Source organism: Carassius carassius, chromosome 31, assembly GCF_963082965.1.
Source record: "Carassius carassius chromosome 31, fCarCar2.1, whole genome shotgun sequence".
Lineage (NCBI taxonomy): Eukaryota > Metazoa > Chordata > Actinopteri > Cypriniformes > Cyprinidae > Carassius > Carassius carassius.
In genome coordinates, this window is record NC_081785.1 from 3,408,723 (window position 1) to 3,432,561 (window position 23,839).

At 35.2% G+C, this 23,839-nt stretch overlaps 1 protein-coding gene across 1 annotated transcript; it reads left to right on the forward strand.

The window, feature by feature from the left end:
- Positions 1 to 420: 420 nt before the first annotated feature.
- LOC132111347 (tyrosine-protein kinase receptor TYRO3-like) lies at positions 421 to 23,040 on the forward strand. Its single transcript, XM_059518562.1, has 19 exons — positions 421 to 795; positions 1,446 to 1,629; positions 9,046 to 9,146; positions 9,256 to 9,426; positions 11,496 to 11,582; positions 11,829 to 11,944; positions 12,423 to 12,603; positions 14,438 to 14,580; positions 15,279 to 15,417; positions 16,260 to 16,386; positions 16,674 to 16,768; positions 16,870 to 16,965; positions 17,269 to 17,349; positions 17,464 to 17,556; positions 17,655 to 17,776; positions 17,857 to 17,966; positions 18,119 to 18,278; positions 18,638 to 18,774; positions 22,529 to 23,040. The coding sequence occupies exons 1-19, from the start codon at positions 738 to 740 to the stop codon at positions 22,947 to 22,949; spliced, it is 2,622 nt and encodes an 873-aa protein (XP_059374545.1). The 5' UTR covers positions 421 to 737; the 3' UTR covers positions 22,950 to 23,040.
- Positions 23,041 to 23,839: the final 799 nt, after the last annotated feature.

Here is a 23,839-nt window from a genome sequence, read left to right on the forward strand (position 1 = left end):
ACAATAAGAGCCAGTTTAAAAGCAAAATGTTTAATTTGGCAAAAGCATTTTTGTTAAATATAATATATATATATATATATATATATATATATATATATATATGTGTGTGTGTGTGTGTGTGTGTGTGTGTGTGTGTGTGTGTGTGTGTGTATGCATTTAGTTTTATACCCTTGCATAATTGTGTAAACAAGATCCTATAATTTTTAAATTATTTTTTACTTTATTTGTGTTGCCTTTGCTTTAATATATACAATTATATATAATTTAATAAAATATTTAATTTGGCAATAGCATGCTGTCTTTATAATTCAACATACATTTAAAAAATACCTCTTTAGCTTCAAAAAGTAAAAAAAAAAATCCTGTGCTGTAAATGACAGGTTACTCGGTTTGTGGTGGAGGGAAGTGTAGTTGCGTCACGTGACATACAGGGGGCGCCTCTCAGACTCCTCAGATATTTCCTACTGTGTTTTTCTAAATCGAGCTGCTTGACTTGAACGATCACCGCGCTTTGGACTAATCAAAACAATGAGCAAAATGCTACTTTTACCGGTTTAATCACGGGAGCATGATGAAATAAATGCAAGAGGGTGATCTTGAAGTAGAAACTTCGGTGAAGTTTATGAATATAATGGGATTTACGAACACCAAATTAATTCATTAGCTAATCACTGCTGTTCAAACTTTATTTCCTGAGGTGAAGGAGGTAACTCAGCTCTTTAACAGAAGATGTTATAATGGGGTTTTCTCTTTTTATCCTGCTCTTTTTACTACACTGCAATGAGGGAATTCATGGTAAGTTCGTTTAATAATGATGGTTTAATCAGAGTTTGAGAACATAAACACGCAGTGTTTCATTAAACTCATCAGAGCTGATGTGTTGATTCTGTGTTTCACGATAAACATCGGTGTAAGTGTAAATACACGGGATATTTATTATGAACACATCATACTCATCAATACTCTTTTATAACATTTCACATAATAATTTCAAATTTTAAATGAAATGCAAAGGATTGACAGGATATCATTAGATATTCAAATCCAGAAAAAAACCTAATTTTATTATTATTTATTTGTTTATTTATTTATTTTTTTGTGGTCGAGTTTGATTTATTATTTTTACATACATAAAATGTTCTTTTAATATTTTTACAGCTTTATTGTGGACAGTGAAGGTATTTAAAAACGTGTTTCAAAAAGAGACTTTAGTGTTTAAATTAGAGGCACACTTTTGTTATGTATCATTATTTAAGTAACTAAATAAACTTTTCAAGTGTTATTAAAATAATTCTGCTTAAACAGCTATTTAGATCCTCTATACTGTTACAGCTGATAGATAGATGTATTACACTGTTTATAAGAAATATACAATTTTGATCAAAATGTCTATTAATGTGGTTGTAAGTTTGCTTTAGAAACATGTAACACTGCGTGTCCTTCAGGGCTACAGTTCACCAAAAACCCTTCCAACCAAACGGTGACTCAGGGTAACATGGCCCGTCTGGGCTGTGCTTTTGAGGGTTTGAGTGAACCAGAGATCATCTGGATGAAGGATGGAGAGAAGATCTACAGCACTGATCAGATGTACATCACACTAGATGCACATCACTGGGAGACCTTTTACAGGTATGAAAATATGAACTCGAAAACGAAAATCCTAGAAGTTCTTGTTTTTTCAGTGTTCAGAAATGAAACGTAACTGGTTGAAACTGTTTTCAGCCAAGAACTGAAACATCAGTTTTAGTGAAGATGTTGAAACTGATTAAAAGATATTGTCATATGATTTGTCAGTCAGAAGTTGTTTTCTAAGACAGTGCCTATACTACTGTTTCTCGAACTAAATCTTTGACTTTTAAATAGTTTGCATAAAAAGGAGTCTGTCCAGTTGTCATGAGACTGTGACCTTGAGATTGCGACCCTGTGTCTGTATCAGTATCGTTTTTTTGTATCATCACTGTGTGGCCATCTGTATGATAAAAGTCACCAAGAAAGATAAAAACACTTTATCAAGGACTTCTTTTGTCCAGATCTTTGATATTGTAGCAAATAACTTTGACCTTTAAAGTTACACAAGATTATTTTTTAACCTTTTGTAAGTTAGTTCTTCAGCACAATATGAATGCTTTGTTTGCATTATGGTGTATAACTCTTGTGTTCGGTGGTTGTAGATTGTGTTTATGTATTTGTGAACAAACAGCCTGCTAGGAATGGGATACTCTGCCGGGCTCTTGTTTTTCAATTCCTAAATGTTCAGCTGTGTGCAGTTTATCATAGTTGATGATATGCTAAAAAGTATGATTTAAAAAAAAGATATTAATACTTTTATTCAGCAAATATAAGTTGATAAGATAAGCTTTACAAAAAATTTATAGTAAAGGCATTTACAATTTATAATATTTCTACTTTAAATTAATGCTGTTTCCACAAAAATAAACAGCACAACTTCGACAGTGTTGTTTGTATTGTTTATGGATTGTTTTTAGTATGATGGTTGTGTGTTGTTTACAGATTTTATGCTGCATCAAAAATTGCCCCTTGGGCTTACAATAAACTTGAACCTTGAACTGTTTTTACCATTGAGCAACAAAAACAGCATATTAGAATGATGTCTGAAGACTGAAGTAATGATGCTGAAAATTCAGCTTTTGCATCACGGAAATAACATTTTAAAATGTATTAAAATAGAAAATAATTATTTTAAATTGTAAAAATATTTCTCTATATTAACATAAAACTGTATACAAATAAATGCGTCCATAAGAGACATATTTTAAAAACATTTAAAAAAAAAATTAACTCCAATCTTTTAAATGGTAGTGTACAGTACAGTCATAATCTAATCTACAAGAAATGCCACACGAAGACCACATTACATCAATACAGATAGAGCATATAAATCAAAATAAAGCTCACAAACAATCTGTTATGCTATAGCAAGATCATTTTGAACTTTCCATTAAATCTTTGTTGGCAGGTAAATGTAAATCCTTCTGATTGTGATGTAGGCAGAAGACGAGTAATGCAGAAGATGGACATTAGTAACATGAGCTTGCTTTGCTGAACACTGTCAGGGCTGATAATCTCTTGCTGTGACGCAGTCCAGTTTCCCGTCTTAGACTAAACAGTTTAGAGTTTGGGTGGAAATGTGTTGTTGAAAGTGTTTCCTGCTGTAATATTAGGCTAAAGAGGATAACAAACAGTGCAGAGAGAAACTGGCTTAGTGAATTACAGAAGTCACGTTTCCTTTCTGAATGCCACACTGACAGCATAATCTATAAATGTCTAGTGGGTGTCATAGCTGTAAATAAATGTATACTTCATGTGTTTCTTTCATGTGAATGCAAGTCATGCCATTGTTTGCGTAACTGACCTTTGTCTACATAAATCTCAGCAGTCTTAGACTGACTGGCTGTCTAGTTGTAAAACTTTGAGACGGATGTGGCATTATTTCATGATCGTTATTAGACAAAGTTGTGGCATTTGCTACTTTTCTAAGTCACTGTCAACCCAAGTCACGTTCATTTATATAGCTATTTATACAATACAGATTGTATCAAAGCAGCTTTATTAAAATAAACAAGAAATAACAGTATATATATATATGTATATTGCAAAGTTCTTTATGAAACAAATACAATTTCAGTTGTAAAGCAGCTCTAGAAAACACAATAGTGTCATTGTTCAGTTTAGTTCATTGTAGGGATATGCTGGTATCAAATGTTCATGTTGCAAATTTAGTTTAAAAAAAGCGATCATAACACAGTATAAGAGATTTAGTAACTTTTTTTCTTATAACAAAAATAATTTAACATTTAAATACAATAAAGCAATACAGACAAACATATTAAGTTAAAAGTTTTACACAGATTAAAGTGCAAAAGAACTATAAAGACCAATAGGTATCACCAGGGTGCGATTTGTGAAAAAAACAGAGGGGGGGGGGTGTTTTGAAACATTTTAATTCATAAAAATAAACCATGAGAACATGAACTAGGTTACGTCATGTGCTAATTAGCATATTTATGACTTAAGTGCGTCGTATTGTATTGCCTCCCTATGCTCACATACTGCAATTTAATTTAGCCATTTAATTAAATTCTCAACAAAACTGTTTTTATTACTATATTTTAATGTGTCCGTTGTCAGACAATGGAATTAATATTATTATGACTGAAACGCAGTCCATTAAGACTACATAACCAGCTCTCAAACATTAATCTGCACTAATGAAATCAAATACACATACGATAAAGTCAGTGGTTGTGCTGTGACTGATGTCGGCTATACTTGCTTGTAAAATAGAGTTAGAAGCAACAGAATATCTTTTTTTTTTACTGAAAGTGCTGTTCCTCTCTGCGCTCGCTGAACAGAACAGATCGATGCAGAGAGAGAGGCTCGCGCTGGAAAAGAGAGACCTCGCACTCGTGTGGCAGCACCAGAGAGTCTCAGAGACTAAATAATGATTGCCCAAAAAGTCGCTAGATTTGTCGCTAGTCGCTTTTTTAGGGGAAAAAAAGTCGCTAAATCTAGCGACAAAGGCGCCAAGTTAGCACTGCCCAGCGGACCGGCTTCAACCGTCTCGTAAGTGTTGATAGGCTATTACTCATAAGGTGTAACCAATCAGATAGCGCCGTGGGCGGGACATTGAGCAAGTCTGCACAAGTACTCCTCGCTGCAGACTGTAGTGCGGCGACGTCACATATGCACGTCACGTATGTACGTCACGTATGTATGTATGCAGTAACGTAAATGTATTTACCGTAAATACGATTGTGCGCCGTACTGACTGTCATTAATGCGCATATCCAGGTTCATTCCCTTCCGGATGTTCGTAAGGTATGGTGGATATGAGATATTACTTTTGTTTTCTTAAAAATTTGCGTTTAAAATTGCTTTTAATTGTAATAATGCTTTGGTCATAATCATAGAGAGTGCCATTGCAAATGTGTGCGATTTCAAACATTTATGACATATTTTATGATATAGTATTCGAATGCTGGAAGTCTTATTTCGCCTAAAATGAACCATTAAAGATGTATTAAAATAGAGCAGAAATACTTTTTTTAATGTAAGTAATGCCATTGATGGTTTCATGCATTGCAAAAAAAATATCATATTTGTAATCTTTTTCATTAACATTATCAAAGATTAATAGATACTGTAACGCATGCATTGTTCATTGTTAGTTCATGTTAATTAATACATTAACTAGTGTTTACCAATGACACCTTATTGTAAAGTGTTACCTCTTAAATTGACCTTCATATATCTTAATATGACTTTTTTGGGACATTGTCAGTGAGAAGAAATTCAGAGAAGAGATTCACTTCATGTGGCTAGAGTACTGTAATTATCTGTTTTTCTTTCTCTGACAGACTGTATAGCCCTCAACTGTAAAATTTTCAGATTGACAAAAACTTCAAACTTTCAGGCCATGCTTTCTCAAGCCAAGCCAACCTAAATTTTGACTTGACAAAATTTATTAATTTAGTTGATGTTAATGCTGGTAAATTAAATCTCTTAGGTAGTTTACAGACAAAGCAAATAACACTTTTTCTAACACCATGCTATAATATATTTAAAAATACATTTAAAATATTTTCCTTGTATGACTCTTCTGCCTTTCTTTCACATGCAGAATTGCCAAAGCAAAAGTAAAATGTCCAAATTTCTAGTTAAAAAATAGATAAACAAGAACCATAGCAAAGGAAAGATTAAAATAAGAAAGGCAGTGGCTATTTACACTTAGAGCAAATGGCTATAGATTCTATTTACAGTACACTATGTTAAAATAGCAGGATTTTCTGCTATTTATATTATTTATTGCAAATAGTGGCAATTATTTGCACCTTAGTATTGTAGTACATTATGAAACAGTATGCAATAATGACTGAGTGTAAATTATAATTTTAATATAATTTTAATAATTTTAAAACTGTTTGATTATTTCCTTCGTTTTTATTTAAAATAAATGCTTTTCTGATGTGATTTGAAATTTGAAAATGTAGGGGGAAAAAAGGCAGATTCGGACCGGAGCGATTGCATCATATTGTGAACAACACACGTTTTACCATCTGCACTACTAGAGCCGACGACTGTACTTTATCTGTTGTAATATTGACTAGCTCAATAAGAAATATAAGGTGCCATTGAAGTGTAATATTACAATATACACAGTGAAGTAAAGTGCAACAGAATGTTAATATATTGTAAGTAAGATACTATACAGATATTACAGAATAAACTTTAATTCCGTATAATTTTACCTCAAATGAAACATGGTTAAACGGTTGTTTTCCCCGTCATTTTTACACCTTAATGTTCTTTAATACTTTAACATTTTAGAGTTTTCTTTTAAGTATGTGCATCGTTTTAATGCACGCACGACGCGAAAACAACTAACGTCATCACGCAATGCAAATTACAAGCGCATGTGCGGTAAACACATACGTGACGTACATACGTGACGTACGTACGTGACGTACGTACGTGACGTCACCGCGCTACAGTCTGCAGCGAAGGGTGTCTCAGTCTGCAAAGAGGCTGCGCGGCAGCCAAAGTAGCGCATTTTAAAATAAAATTGACTTTAATCAAACCACGGATCCGTGATAAGTTTTGTGATCCGTCTCGCCACTAGTGTGTTCATGTTAGCTCATTTAATAAAGCAGTTGTAACCTTTGATTTTAACAACGTGTTTAAATATTGGAATTATTAAGAATAATGAATGTTCAGAATAATTTTTCATTGGCAGTTTATGTTAACTAATGAATTAACTAATGTTAACTAATGAAGCCCTAATGTAAAGTGTGAATGAACAATAAAGAATCAAAACTCTAGGGCATGTTGTAGTCTAGAATAAAATGGAAAAAAAGTTAGAAAATAAATAGCCTATTTAGTCTAAATATTTAAGTATTTGGCTGTGATGAACACCACAGCAAGTCCACAAATCTGATCTTTATTTATGGGGTTTCCAGGCTGCATTTTTTGCAGTTTAGTGCCATCTGCTGTCAGAGAGTGAATGTGTTTTCATTCAGCGTGTCTCTCACATGTTCCCTCATGTGCTTCTCATGCGTGCTTGTTTACATCAGAGCGCACATGGGTCTTTAAAGCAGCCTACAGTGGTGTTATGCATTTTGACCAGTTGATGGGAAAAGTATTCTTAAAATGCATTCCAAATTTTGAATAATTTGTAATATATAATTATTCACAGTCAAAGGTGGGTAGTAACGAGTTACATTTACTTCGTTACATTTACTTGAGTAATTTTTTGGGGTAACTAATACTTTTCGGAGTATATTTAAAGATGGGTACTTTATACTATTACTTGAGTAATTTTTTGGGAAAAAATCTGTACTTTTACTTTGTTACTGTGGGCGACGCTGCTCTCGTTACTTTATCTTAATGCAATAAATGTTATAAATGCTTCAGTTTATTCCAAACGCGCCGTCTACTTTTCTCTGGGCAATGAGCGATGCCCATTCGCGAATGATTCATTCTTTTGAATCAATTCTGTTCAAAGGCTTGATCAAACCAATTGGCAAACGAGTGAATTGGTTCATGAATCAGTTTGAATGAGTCGTTCAGTTCCCTGCCACACGCGTTGAGCGTCTGAAGTGGTTCACTCGGAGTTGTAACGTTTAACATCAGCAGCGATGAAAACGTGGCTATGGAACTGCACTGAATTGAAAGCAAATCTGCAAAGGTTATTATTTGCTAGCGATGGAGATCCTTATTAGATGAACACCACGTGTGCTGTCTACTGTTCAACAGGTAATAACTTGGGCTACATTCGATTACAGTACACGATACCACTGTGACATTAGTTTGTTGTACATTTGTGGCTTATAACAGAGGGGAGTCAAGTTGAATGCAGCTTCCAAAAGACAAAAAATAGCCGATTAAGATTTTATTAATTTTAATACAATCACAGCGGTGCGAGTACGTTTAGCAAGTCATATCATCAGCTGCTAAATTCAGATCTGTGATTGCTTGCTGGCGCTGAGCCAGAGATAGATGTGTTTTACAGCACTGCGCATTATAACCAATCACACATGATTCCTTTGAGCTGATTAAAGCATTGGCCAATCAGATGTGTTCCGATGAGTCATCGCTAAATGCCGGTGCTTCCTTCACTCGCTCGCTGACTGAATACCTCTTTCTGGCGAATTCTCTCGTCAGAAACAACACAGTGCAGATGTGTGTACGAATCTTTAATTAAGATATTGATTTCACAGTGTTTACAGTTTCAGTGATTTTAATGGGAGTTTCTGAGAGTGATTGAAATCTAGACTGTCAGTGAAAATGATCTTTAATAATGTAAATGTAATTTGCTCTCTTTCTGAACGATGAAAGATTAGTAGCAATATTTATATCACATTAACTTTCAATGTTAAATTCACATTTAATATAAAGTCAGTCGTATTAAAAATATGTTATGGCATGACACCTATATCTGTTACTTAAGTAAACAGACAAGCTTTTATAATAAATTACATAAATTGGAGTAAAGGCTGATGAAATATATACATTTATACACACACACATACATTACATACATTTTATCTATATATCTAAATAAAAATAGGCTCAGTATATATATATGACCCAAAGTAACTAGTAACTAACTACTTGAGTAGATTTTTTTATCCGATACTCTTTTACTCTTACTCAAGTAACTATTCAAGACTAGTACTTTTACTTGAGTAAATATTTCTAGAAGTACTTTTACTTGAGTACAGTTTTTGGGTACTCTACCCACCTCTGTTCATGGTATTTAGAAGTGCCCACGATAACAATATTGTGCATATTCATTATCATACCTTAGCACATGTCTAGTTTAGTGTTGATTCAATTTATTTTGGTAATAGTGTGAATGTTGCAAATGTTTTATATAAATGTATGCACTTGTGCTCAAGACACAGTTGGTCGGTAAATGTTATTTTGGTTTACATTGACATGAGGCCGTGTAAATGACACAAATGTCATATGAGGTTTATTTGACCCTTTAAAGAGTGTCTGTTCTGATTGTTTCTTTGTTTTAAGTGTTAAATCCGTGCAGCAACAAGATGCCGGGGAGTACTGTTGTGAGGTTGAATATCAGGGCAGGATCATTTCCTCAGAGCCTGCTTGGATTACAGTAGAAGGTATGTCAGATGCTGCTGCAGAATCCATCTAATGATCGATGTCTCGGATTATATCTTGTTGATTCAGTGCAAAAACTAGATGTATTGCCACCTCCTGTTCGTATTTCAGGTGTGCCTCATTTTGTGGTGGAACAGGAGGATGTGGCTACATTTGCAGGGGAGCCGTTCAACCTGACGTGTGCTGCATCAGGTCCTCCAGAGCCTGTGGAGGTGCTGTGGTGGCTGGGAGGTGAACAGAAGGGTGATTTCATGCCCTCACCCTCAGTTCTTTTTGTTAAAGGTGAGACACATTTGCAGTATTTGCACTTGTCATATTTGCCTCAAATTTTCAAGTGGGTGTGAAGACTGCAAGTATGCATAGATTTTTTTTTACATGATTGAACACACTTAATACATGTTGTAGAAATGCAAGTAATGTTTTTACAATTTACACATTTTGGTTTTTAATTTTGTACTATAAAATACTTTTATACTAAAGTTGACGTTAACTAGTTGCTGATGACTCCATTAATGAACAAATAACCTGAAGCTTGAGCTGAGACTCAAATTCTTTGTGCACAGCTATGGCATATAACACAGTACTACCCACATGGCTATTGCTTCTGTAAAAGCTAATTTTTATCAGTGGGTCATTATTTTTCTCACAGATTTCTGCTTGTTCTAAATCAGATACAGATCCTTTATAAAAAAATAACCATGGTTTTACCCCAAATAAAATAAAAAAAACCATGCTTTACTGTTGTGAAACTATGATAACCACAAATTTACCTTGGTTTTGCTACACTTACCATAATTTAATATTGGTATTTGTAGTAATACTGTGGTTATACAAAAAAAAAACTTTATTTAAAACAAAAAAAAAAATGTTTACTACATTTATACTACAGTATAATCATGGTTATGGTGGTGTGGAATTAGTGGGCGACTGGGCATTAAAGGGCACTGATCTTTGGCATTTATTAGATCTGGGACAGTTCTATGCATTAATTCCTTTCATGTACACACGCTCTCAAGTGCCCAAGACTGCAAGTGTGGGTACTTGGCCCCAAAATCCTTCTGAAGAAAGTCAACTCGGCAGCCAACAAGCAGCCTTTCCAGTCATGCATGCCCTGAAATCTCCAGAAGTGTTTAGCAAGTTTACATTACAATCACATCATAAATGCAAATGCCATACATGCTATAGATACAGCTGACCCATATGCTATCTTCCACCATTCATTGTTAAGCAAAGTTAAAGTTACATTTTTAAAGTTAATGTTTATGCTCATACCACTGTAAATGTGGTTAAGTAGTGCCACCGTGTTTAGTTAGTTACTCCCCAATTCTGCTTTGAAAACACTCCTATATTTCATTATTCTATGAACGTTTGTTTGTGCATAACATCAAACAGTCAGTGATTCAGTGGTATATTTAATCACATTATGAAACATCATGTGAAACATCTAAATACAGAAATCCTCTTTCAAATCTGCTGTCAGGTGATATATTGTGCAGATAAATTGTAGAACTGAGTCACTGGCTGCTTTCAGCAGGTGGAGTGACTTTGAGTTTGTACAAAGGTTGAACAGTAGTGTGTTTCCAGTGGGATAAGATTGTGCTTGCATGTAGTGCAACATTACAAAGAGAGAGATTTTTATCAACAGGTTGACTTTGTGAATATTTTTGGTATGTTTGATTTATTTGTTCATACAGTTCAAGTCAGCATGTTCTTGTGGTCAAAAAAAAATACTTCTGTTAGTGGATAATGTCAAGGCCAGTTTACAGCCCTGCCTTTACATTTTGAAACTGGATCTTTTGTTTTGTAAGGGAATGCATTATAGTAATCAATACTGCTAGTGTGGTGAGGCCCAGTAAAGTAAACTTTCCATTTTAACAGCCTAATGCTGAGAAATCATTGAGTCATTAGGTCTATGCAAGACTGTGTGTTATGCAGTCATATTATTAGCCACCTTTGACATAAATGGGTTTTTGACTCACTCAGTGTTGAGAACTGAGCTGTTGTTTTTCAAAACCAGTTTACTGAGGACAGATAACTCTGTCATGATTTAAAACAATGTCACAGCTATCATGTCCTTGTTCACGAGGTGAGCTGAGATGTAATGCAACTCCTCTAAATCAAATTACAGTACGGGTTTTCCAAGTTCAACTAGTTCTTCTTGAAACCACTTCTTAAAAATGCCCTGTATATAAAAAGATGAAAAACAAAAGATAATTGTAAATGAAGATAGAAATATATATTTGATTTTGGGGTGAAATGTGACCCATTTAATATGCCTTTTTGCAAGCTTATTTCGAGATGACCCCAGGAAGCGCTGACCACAGCAATGTGTTTCTCATTTGCTCAACCAGGTGTGAATGACAGTATAAAGTTTTACTGTGAGGCTAAGAATGCTCGAGGTATCTCCGTGTCACGTACAGGCACAGTGCACATTAAAGGTGAGACATACCTCATTATTCTCACTTCCAGCTTACATAACTTTTATTGCTGCAATTCAGTGTAATTGCATACAGAATGCCAAATGAGTTGTTGGTTTTTATTTTGGCAGCAATCCTGCATGCATTTTAACAACTGTATTAAATGGTTAACCATACAAATAAAACCACAAAAGGTTACCAGCAGAGACAGGAGAAATATATGTTGTTATTATTATGTTTCTCTTTACATGTGATTTTTATGTGCAGTCTCCCCTGATTCTCCCCGAGATGTCAAGGTACATCATGTGTCTGATCTTAATATAACTTTAACATGGAATCCAGGTTTCATTGGGCACTCAAAGCTTTCCACCTGCATTATACAGGTAGAGTATACCAGTTACTATATATTTTTAGAGATGATTGCATGTCTTTTTCTGTTAATGTCCTCATGCTTGTCCTATTGCCATACATTCTTAGTCCACTCCAAAATGAAAATCGTTTATTCACCCTCTTTTTTTTTTTTCAAAACCCGCATGACTTTCCTCCTGTGTAACTCATAGCAGATATTAGGAGGGATGTTTTACACTGCTCACAGGTCATATTACTTTTTAAAGCAACCATCATTTCAGTCTTCCATTGTAAAGAACCCTAACTTTAACAATGTGGTGTTTGATATATATATATATATATATATATTCAGTGGCAGAAGTATATTAAATAGTTAGCAAATGTAATTTCTTCCAGAATCCTCAGGATTCAAATCCATATGCTTTTAAACAAAAAATGACTTTTCTTTTAGGGTTACATTTTGATTTTGTATGATAATGGGATGGGAAATATCTGTCTGTGATCCATTTGTAGGTGTCAAAGGGACCTGGAAAGAAGGTAAAACTTCCTGATGTGGATGTGGTAGTCCCTCCCTTCCAGCATGTGTTTGAGGGACTCAGCAGTTACTCAAATTACAGTGTGAGAATCCAGTGTGATAATGAGGTGGGCTCTTCCCCCTTCTCTCCCTGGGTGGACTTTCACACTCCAGAGGCAGGTATGTGAAACATTAGATAAGGTAATGCCATTATATATGCACTGTGTTTCTTTCTAATGTGGTAGGAGTCAAATGAACATAAATGGCTTTTTAGCTCAAATGGCATTGCTGTTGAAATTAAATTACAGATTTACATTCATGCATTTGGCAGACACTTTTATCCAAAGCAGCTTGTATTGTATTCAAAGTAAACATTTTATCAGCTCTTGCATTCCCTGAAAATTAAACCCATGACCTTGGCAAAGCTATTTCAATGCTCTGCTGTTTGAATTACAGAATGGTGAGGTCCCCATGGGCAAAATTGATCAGATCTTTTACATATAAATTGCTCTTTAGTTTTGGTGACTTGTGTAACTTTCTTGATTTTAAAATGCCCCATCTCAGCTTAATATACAGACTATAAGTAAACTATTTGAAGTCCCTCCAGAATGTGTGTAGACTATGTTGGAAAACTCAAATTCATTAGTCAGAATGTTTTTTTTAGGTTTGAGTATCATATTGACATTTACTATGATAGTTTTTGTTATTTGTTAATAGTTCGAATTAGATTTTATTTTATATTTTCTGTTTGTATTTTAATTTCATTTAAGGTTTTAGTGATTTTGTTGTTTTTATTAGTTTTTTTTAAATGTCAATAAAGTTTTGAATGTTTATTATGTTTTAGTTTTAGTTATTTTATTCTTCAATTTAAACTAAATTAAAATTATAAATGCCCTGGCAACAAGCAAATTAAATAAAATGAATTATCTTCATGGAGCATGATCTTTACTTTATATCAGTGTATGTTTACCCAAGTGACATAAGACACACACACACACATATATATATAAATATAAAAGATAATAAGACTTATTTTTAGGACTTATTATGTTTGTGAAATGACAATTTTAAAAAAATTACTAAATTACAGAAATTTTCTTTTTGCAGAATATAATTTCTTTTGATTTTCATGTGAAATTTAATCTGGTCATCCCTATACTGTGTGTCTGCATTAAGTGTGTTGAGGTACTAAAAGAGGAATCCAGGAAGGAAGGAAGGAAATTGCGTTTGTAGAATTCAGATCCGTCTTGAATGAAGCTTATAGTTCTCTACAATATAGTTTGCTGAATACATCACTTCATTGTTAGGTTTGGATCAACGAGAGCTAGTTGACTGACATATTTAATCATAAATTGTGGTAGAACAGACCTGAGTGACTAACATTGTTAACATTCCATCGGGAATAAAACCGTTAGCCGGTCTGACCAACATTTTGGTGGGTTTGAAGTAAACAAATGGCCCAGAAAGCTGGTTCTGGCCAGATGCCTGGGGTGAAGGGGTTTGGAAGAGGAGGAGCTGGTGGATGGGTTTGAGGAGCAGAAGGGGTTTCTGAAGTTGACCCTGTTTGCATGTTTGTAAACTGCTAGCACTGGCTGCAATCCAGGAGATTCCAAGCTGAGTGGTACAATGCACCATTGTGTGTGTCCCCAATCCTTTTAAATGCAATGCTGCCACATACAGCGTCCAATATGCTGCCTACTGGCCAAAATAGTCATTGCAGCTGTTTTAATGGATTTGATTACTGCAGATCCCCCCCCCCCCCCCCCCCCCATTATTATCTACTATAAATAAAAGTGTAATAGTACTCTCTTTTCTCCATTTAAAATCAATTAAACAGATTCTATATAAACAAAACCAAAAATTAGTGTAGAAAATATGAAAATATTTAATCTGGGCCTGTCTGCAGCTTATTTATTCTTATGCAGAAGTGTGTGACTGATACTATAGTTTGTACAGTGGTAACTGCCCCTCTGCACTCTCCCTTTTTTACTGTTTTCATAACTTTCTTACACAGCACCATCAGCAGCTCCAAAGAACTTCACCTTTGAACTCAGCGAGCAGCAGCTCACTCTGTCCTGGGCGGCACTAGAACAGGAGCAGCTGCGTGGAAGGTTGCTGGCTTATAAAGTGCAGTGGAACCAGGGAGGAGAGAGTCAGGTACATCATTGTAAAGGAAGACACTTATAAAGGAAATTCTGCTACACTGAATTCTGGACTAATTCAAAATTTAAGCTGGATAATGACATTATTTTCCTCTTTTATAGCTGCTTTATAGCTAAAATGAATGATTCATTTAGTAATTAATGAACATTGTAACATTGACACTGTTCTTGAAATGTATATGATCAATACTGGACTGACTAGAGCTGAATAATGGAACTATTTACTTTGCTAGATCTGCTTTATAGCTGAATTGAATAATTCATTTCAGAACCAATGAACTTTGCAACACTGACATCGTTATTGATCTGAACTAAATCATCACCCAATCCAAATTGAACTGAATAACGATACTATTGTTTTCTTTAGAGCTGCTTTAAAGCTGAAATTTAAGTAATTTAAGAATTTAAGAATTTTGCAGCATTAATGCTGGTATTTTCCTGTTTATTAATGTGAAGCTGATTTTAAACTATCTGCATTGTATAAAGCTCTGTATAAATAAAACACACTTGTTCATATAAAGAATTAACTTATTTTATTGTTGGTAATGGGTAAAAATGTAATTAGTTAATCTGATATGCAATATCATGTATACCAGGTTTGGATGTCTAAAGTGAAGAGGTTCTCCTCTGTTGTGACATTTAAGCACCATTCACCCTTCACTTTTATGCAAAATTTGATTTTTGTCTTTATAGGATCCCTTACTGTTTAAAGACAACGTTGCCCGTCTCTCAGGTGCTGGGCGATTCTTTAACGCCACCTTCCAGGTTGCCGCGTGCACAATGGCAGGATGTGGACCGTGGAGTCAGTCTGTTCTTGTGATGCCCGTGTCAGGTCTGTCCACTCTCATTGAATGCCCTCCTGCCTTTTGAAATTGGGATTTCTGCAGTCACTGCAGCTTTTTTGTGACCGCATGTTCACATAATCAGGGTTTCTGTGGGTCTTAAAAAGGCCTTAAAAGTATTACATTGTACAGGAATGTCTTAATTATGATTTCAAGAGGTCTTAAATTTGGGGACGAAAAGACCAGATTTGCGATATGGCTGAATGTGACACTTAAACTTCAAAAGGCTAACTTTCTGATTTCATTAAATCAACATGAGCGCTGCAGTTCGAAGTCTGATGCTTTGCTGCTTTGTGTTCTGCTGTTACCAGGGAAACAGTTAGATTCTACCAAACGCACCTGCTGGCAGAATGAACGAGCATTTTCAATAAAACTGTTGTTTTGTTCAGAGTTCAGAACAATGCAAAAATTGACTCGTTTTTACCCTGCAAACACGCAGAGCTTTAGATGTGAACTGGTGGATTGATAAGAAGACAATGCATTATAAAAATCTAAAAAGTATAGGGGTGTTCAACGTGGTCTGCGAATCTTGCAATAATATTGCAATTGCTGTTTTAACTATGTGTGATTTAATATTATCCAGTATATCGCAAAAATCAAACAAAACGCCTACAGAGTGCGTGCATTCGTTACGTGATGAAGTCTAGCAGGTTAGACTAGTGCACCTGCGTGCGCATTTATAGTGCGTTCGTTCACTGCATGAATCAGTCTATTAAAATGCATTTAGAAAAACAATTTTTTTGTGTGTGTTATTTGTGACTCATTATGCAGAAATGGCTTCAGGCACTTTTGAGCAAAAGTGATGTTTAAAGCTCATGTTGTCTCATTGCAGCCATGCAGGCTCAGACCATGAGGGGCCATATGTGGGTGGGGCTGCTTTTCAGCCTTCTTGTGGCCACCATGGTGGGACTCCTGTTGATTGTACTGGTCCGCAACAGAGGCAAAGAGACCCAGTTTGGGTATGTTTTTACTGAATGTGCTGCCCAAAATGTAGCAGCTACACATTTTGTGTGAATTAGAACTGAAATCTGGTAAACTGTGATTCTTTTACAGTTTGGATCAACTATGCTTAACATTATTTAAAACTTCCGGGAAAAGTCTGGGAATTTTAAATCCATTTCTCACTTCTAATCATCATGTGTTTGTATGTTTTACCTTTTTAGGCAGTTTGGTTAAAATGCATTTCGAAATTGTTATTGAAAACCCTGAAATATGGGTTATTTTTAATGTTTTGGTTTGTTTGCAGGTCTGCATTTGCAGCTTCAGGGACAGATGTACCAGTTTCCTTTACAGCTGCCAGGTCCTTCAACAGACAGTTCACTGAGCCCCCTGAATCTACATGTAAGTGAACACGTTACTGGCACGCATGACTGCACTATCATTGACATCCAACAGTACATGTTTTACAGGAAATTATATATTTCGACTCTGTTTCCCTCTAGTGGACAGTATAGGAATCAACAGTGATTTGAAGGCCAAGTTACAGGATGTTCTCATCTCTGAAAGGCTATTAACTCTGGGACGCATGCTTGGAAAAGGTGCATTCGTGACATGGATGTTTATATGATTAATGATGGTTCAGTGTTGAAAACAATTTTTGCTGCTTAATATTTTTGTGGAAGTAATGGTATTTTTGTTTTCAGTGTTGGAATGGAATGGAAATGGAAAGTTCAGAATGACTGAATAGATGATCAAATATCTTTTGTAACTTTATAAATGTCCTTACTGTCACTTTTGATCAATTTAATGCAACCTTGCTAAATAGTATTCTTTTTTTTCTAATTGACTTTTAAATGCAAAATACACACACAGTTTTAATAGCATTTGGTTTTGTTTTCTAGGTGAGTTTGGTTCTGTAAGAGAAGGTTTTCTCAAATCAGAAAATAACTCCGGACAGAAGGTTGCTGTGAAAGTCCTAAAAAGTAAGTGAACTTCTAAAATTATTGGTTTAATGAGCAGTTGGATGTCTATGACCCATGGTATTGGTGCTGTCATTGTTTCTGTGCATTGATGCATCTCTCTCTGTGCTCTTACAGCTGACATTAACTCATCCAGTGACATTGAGCAATGTCTGAAAGAAGCTGCCTATATGAAAGACTTCCATCATCCCAATGTCATTCAGCTTATTGGTTAGTGGGCACACTTTTCCTTCGCTGCTTGACCTTTGGATTACAATCGGTTTGCTTTAGCATGTGGAACAAATATGGTTGTGATTTAACTCCCGCAGGTGTGAGTCTGCACAGGAGAGCCCAGCAGAATCTACCTATTCCTATGGTGATCCTTCCCTTCATGAAACATGGAGATCTCCACACGTATCTTCTCATGTCACGCCTCGGAGATGAACCCTTTGTATGTTTATAACCTGTCACTTCCTAAAACACACAGCTACTGTAGATGTAGATGTCTGAAGTTGTCTCTTGTTTGTGTAGTCTCTCTCTCAGCAAATTCTGTTCCAGTTTATGCTGGATATTACTCGAGGGATGGAGTATCTGAGCAGCAAAAATATCATCCATCGGGATTTGGCTGCTCGCAACTGCATGTGAGTTATTTCATGTGCATGTAACAGGGACACATTTTTGATCATATTGAAAGTGCATGTAAACTATCCAGATAATTTATATTGCTAACTAACCACCAACTCTTGTTTAGCTCAAGTGTAATATTTCCTGTCATCTGCATCCTCAATTTTAGGCTAAATGAACACAGGAGGGTGTGTGTAGCAGATTTTGGTCTTTCAAAGAAAATCTACAGCGGTGACTACTATAGACAAGGATCTGTCTCTAAGTTGCCTGTAAAGTGGATCGCTTTGGAAAGCCTGGCAGATAATGTCTACACAACACATAGTGATGTGGTAATGAACACTGTTTGTCTGTATATGTTATTTCTTTAATATTAGTTGTTAGTATTTCATAGTTTTAGACCTTTTAAAAACATTCTTCTTAAAATAGCAGACAACTAATGCATTGCTATTCTCACAACAGTTGGTTATAGAATTTAGTGGTTATAATATAAATGTAGTTGACCACAGAATGATCAAAAAAAATCTAGTATCCCAGAAAGACATGTAATATATTAAAATGAAAGTTTCTGAAAACAAAAATGCTCATGATTTCTTTACCGTGTTTACTAGTGTATATATCCCTTGTTCATCTGGGAAAGCTTTTTCTGTGCCTGGTACTAATGTTTTTTTGTGTTTGTTTTTTAATTAAGTGGGCATTTGGTGTGACCATGTGGGAGATCATGACTAGAGGCCAAACACCTTATCCAGGGGTGGAGAACTCAGAAATATATGAGTATCTAATTAAAGGAGAAAGACTCAAACAGCCTCCAGACTGTCCTGCTGACATGTAAGTTTGATTAATTAATATATCTTATTAGGAATGTCCCGATCAGGTTTTTTGTGCCCCCGATCGGAGTCATTTTATATTGAGTATCTGCCGATATGGAGTTCCGATCCGATACTTGTATATTCCTATAGGAATGTATGTTTGGTGCACACTTCAGGTATACACAGTGTATGCAGGGTTGTGCAGAGAGTAAAATAAATAGATGTATGTATGTATATATATTAGTGGTGTAACGGTACGCAAAAATCACGGTTCGGTACGTACCTCGGTTTTAAAGTCACGGTTTGGTTCATTTTCTGAACAGTAAGGGAAAGAAATGCAAACATTAAACTGCAGGTTGTTCATTACTATAAACTTTTTTTAACAATTTGTTTACACTTTTTTAAAATACTTTTTAATAAAATATATATAAAATAAAAAAAGAATAAGAAATAAAATACTGCTGCAAAGTTCTCCACTAAATAAAATACTCTCAGTCTCAAACCAATATCATATAATAAAATATAATGAAAAATATAAATAAATAACTATGATTACAGTGCAGCATTACCAATCCCAGCTTCTAGGCCTGCTCATATTTAAAATATATATATAACTTTTCCAAAGTGTAAAGTGCAGCATGAACAGTTTCAGTTTTTAGACCTGCTCAGATTTCGTTATTGCGTTGGACCGATCGGAATTAAGAGCAAAGGTCTGTTTAAATGCCGACGGGAGCTGCGTTTGAATTACAATCGTTTTTTTCCTAGTTGTAGTGATGTTCACACTCGCGTGATGCCTTTTGAAAACGTCAGGCCGGTGACACACTGGCATATTGCACCTGTCAAACACCGTCAATACTGTTGACGGTGTCCTTTATCAGTAGGCTTTATATTTATGCTCAACATGAAGTATAGATATTGTTGTAGTGAAGACAAGATCCTGGTCTGTCGGCACCTCGGCAGTCTCCCTCTATGTCACCTAAAGCAGCAGCAGCGCGTCAGGCACGATTCTGGTGTGTAAAGACACAGAAAACGTGAAGCAGCCGTCACGCAACTGACAAACAGCAGAAACGCATGCTAACGCCACGCAGCCAGTGTGTCACCGGCCTTAGAATCAGCTGCAGGGCGGGATTTGCGCTGAACGCGGAGACTTCCGCCACTTAATATGTTCGTTTGGAAACACGAAAATGTACCTATGTTCCGCATACAAAATATTGCATTCAGTCATTCGGTACACACGTGCGCCGTACCGAAAGCCCTGTACCGAAACAGTCCGGTACGAATACACGTACCGTTACACCCCTAATATATATTACAAGATACACTCTCTCACTCACTATACAATGTGTGTATATATATATATATATATATATGTATGTGTATATATACATATATATATGTGTGTGTGTGTGTGTGTGTGTGTGTGTGTGTGTATATATATATATATATATATATATATATATATATATATACATTTTCTTTTTTTTTGACACATTGTATACAGACATTGGCAGATATACTATATTAAACTTGTTACAATGGAAGACATTGTAAACAAACTTTGTGGTCATAATTATGAATATGGGACTAATTTGATATAAACTTCTCATATTTTCTACATATAATAATTAGAGTAATTGCAACATAAAGGGAAAACAGGGTTAGAAAGCATGAAGCTCGTGGTGTGAGAACGCCATTCTGTCAGTCAAATCCGAAATAAGACTCAACCCTTAGTAACGCATTATAACATCGACGTCTAGACAGCCGATAAAAAGAAAAAATATAAATTAAAGAGTGATCGTAACAAGTGTGCCACAAATACACTGAACACAGAAGCTCAAACTTCTTCTTAACCTTTATTTAAACAGGAAAGTCACATTGAGGTTAAAACCTCTTTTACAAGTGAGACCTGGTGAAGACCGGGTCGGATAGCAGAATTAATAATATAACAAGCCACAATGAAAACAAAATAACATCATTTGATACAACAGAAAACTCAACAAAATAAGTCTCCACAACAAAATATTATACAACCCTGAAACACAGCACAGCAGCGCAAACATTTAGAAATTACACAATACCTTCCATAATACTGATCACAGATACGACATTATTAAATCATAAGTTCAAATAAGGAGTTAAGTGGTAGTAGAATTGGCAAAACAACTGCAATTAGCAGTGACCAGCTCCTTTATTCTATGTTTAAAATCATTTGAAGAGATGAGGGTAGTTTGTAATTTGAGTTTGGTCTGCACATCATTCCAAGACCAAGGGCCATAATAAAACAGGCTTAGCTTTCCAGCCTCTGATCTGATAGCCGGCACTTTGAACTGTAGCCAATTATGTGACCTGAGATTAAGACAGCTTTGAAATTATAAAAATTTCCTATTTAAATAATTTGTAAGTTTTCCTAAAATAACTTTGTAAATTAAAATATACCAATGTTCAAGCCTGCGCAAATTAAGGGATGACCATCCTACCATACTGTATAATATACAATGATTTGTCCTAAAACTAGAGTTAGTAACATATCTGAGAGCAGAATTATAAAGGGGGTCAAGTTTGGACAAGGTGGACAGAGAGGCAAATCTGTGGATCGTATCCCCGTAGTCAATCTGTGACAGAAAAAGGCTAGCAACTAAGCATTTTCATAAAGCCAAGGAAAAACAGGACTTTAGCCTATACAAAAAACCCAATGTGAATTTTAATTTCTTTGCAAGATAATCAAAATGGTTTTTAAAGTTTAGGTTTTTATCCATCCAAAATCCCAGATATTTGTAATTATCTACAGACTGGATACATATGACGCGCTAGAACAGACCTCACAATCATCAACATCAACAATAAAAAGCATATAAATGAAAACTGCCTAAAATTCCAGGAAGTGGCAAAGGACTGTGAAGCTTTGGGGGTGTTGATGAAAGAGATCTACTGCATCTTTGCTTTGATCATCCTACTGAATATTAACCCGGGTGTAGTTTTTGAGGAAATTTTGAATTTATCTGCTTTTTGCTCAAAATGTTTTTTTTTTTTTTTTATATATATAAAACTTAACTACATTCAAGTGTTGATAAAAAAAAAAGAATGCTTCAGTTTTTTTAAGTAGAGGCTCTGTTCTTTATTTTTATGTATTGCATGTTCAGATATTTATAAAACAAAATATTCTGGGGGCCATGAAATTTTAATAAAAATCATTAAAAATGCTGGCAACTTTTTTCATAAACACTGGCGGGGAAAGAGTTAAATTTATTATTATTTCTTATGTTGAAAACAATGTTGCTTAATATTTTGGTGGAAAACTCATAATTATCAGGATTCTTTGATGGATGAAAATTTCAAAAAAGCAGCATTTATTCTATTTTGTGTAACATTGTAAAACTATATTTTTTCTGATCAATTTAATCAAATTAAGTATTCAGTACTATTTAAAACCACATTAATTTTAGATATTCATTCTGCTTGTAAAAAACAAAAACAGAGATTTTGTTTTAATACGGTTTCAGTTTTTCTGCTTCAAAATTTCCTGTGTTAAATCTTGTGTTATACATTTAGCTGTTTCTTTATAATTGTTTTAGAAGTTTACTAGCAAATTGTACACCAATTTTACACCTGTGTGTGTGTGTGTGCATATATATATATATATATGTGTGTGTGTGTGTGTGTATACGTATGTATATGTGTGTGTATATGTATATGTGTGTGTATATGTATATGTATAATATACTGTACATATATATGTATAATATAAAAACGGTTCCATCTTTTATCACTTCCAGTTATGAAATCATGCATAGCTGTTGGTCTCCTGTCCCAAAGTGTCGTCCTAGTTTTCAAAACCTTATTGACCAGTTGGAGCTCTTGTGTACAAAGCTGAATCCAGCTCCTGTAAAAGAACCACTGCTGTATGTGAACCTGGAGGAAGAGGATGGAGAACAGGCCTCTGGGCTGGTGGCTGATGCCGGGACCCATAAAAGTGAAGAGCCCTCATGGGGGGTACCGTGGCAGTGTGCAGGTATAGAGGAAGATGAAAAGGACTGGTTTTTGGTGTCATCAGGAGCAGCTCTTGCTATTGGTGGAGACTACCGGTACATCATCAGCCCACATGGTACCGGTATTGATGCAGAAAACAGGCATTCTGACGACGGCCTGTCGGAGGATATCCGGGATGAGGAAGAGGATGTTATCATTAATGTGTGATTTTTGTTGTTATTTTTACCCATGCTTTACATAATCTAGTAGATTGCACTTGTCAAGACTCTTGTAAAAGAACAGTGGGTCCATAAAAACATTCCTTCATTGTTTTACTGGTGAAATTGCCTGAATAATGCTTAACAGAAAGAACTGTTCTCCATGCTAACTCTAGAGGTGTACGTGTACGTACAATCAGCTGCTAATACCTTTTATAATCATGATTTGTCACCTTTATTTCAATGGAAATTACTAATAATGACTGTAGCAAAGATATTGTTTCAACAAATGTGATGCTTAGTGTCAGAACTGTGATTTTAAAGTGTAAAATGTGTCTTTGCTGGTACAGTGCTGGCATATTTTGTGTTTTGTACGTATGAAGTGTCAATCACGTCCTGGGACTCACATGTTGTGCCTTTGTTTTCAAATGGTTTCTGCACATTTGTTACGTTGGATGAAGAAATTCCTTTGGATTTATAATGCATAGTATAACATAAGCTCAGACTGTTATTATATTTGTACTTAATGTTCCGGGTTAAAGGGTTAGTTCGCCCAATTTGCAAAATTATGTCATAAATAACTTACCCTCATGTTGTTCCAAACCCGTAAGACCTCCGTTTATTTTTGGAACACAGTTTCTAAGATATTTTAGATTTAGTCCGAGAGCTCTTAGTCCCTCCATTGAAGCTGTGTGTACAGTGTACTGTCCATGTCCAGACATGTGACATCACCGTTTCAAACGATTCAGTTCGATTTGGTGAACTGGTTCAAAAAGATTTGGTTACATCGAATGATTCGTTCGCGAACCGGATATGACAAACTGCTTTGTTTTGAACTGTCTTACAACAGACACGGAAGGGAAGACAATGCTGAATAAAGTAGTAGTTTTTGCTATTTTT

What these genes read in the sequence shown, in the direction of transcription:
- LOC132111347 (XM_059518562.1), top strand. Translation starts at nt 738, where the DNA reads ATGGGGTTTTCTCTTTTTATCCTGCTCTTTTTACTACACTGCAATGAG. An exon ending in CACTGGGAGACCTTTTACAG is followed by an intron (nt 1,630 to 9,045) that starts GTATGAAAATAT and finishes CTTTGTTTTAAG; the next exon opens with TGTTAAATCCGTGCAGCAAC. An exon ending in ACACAACACATAGTGATGTG is followed by an intron (nt 18,279 to 18,637) that starts GTAATGAACACT and finishes TTTTTAATTAAG; the next exon opens with TGGGCATTTGGTGTGACCAT.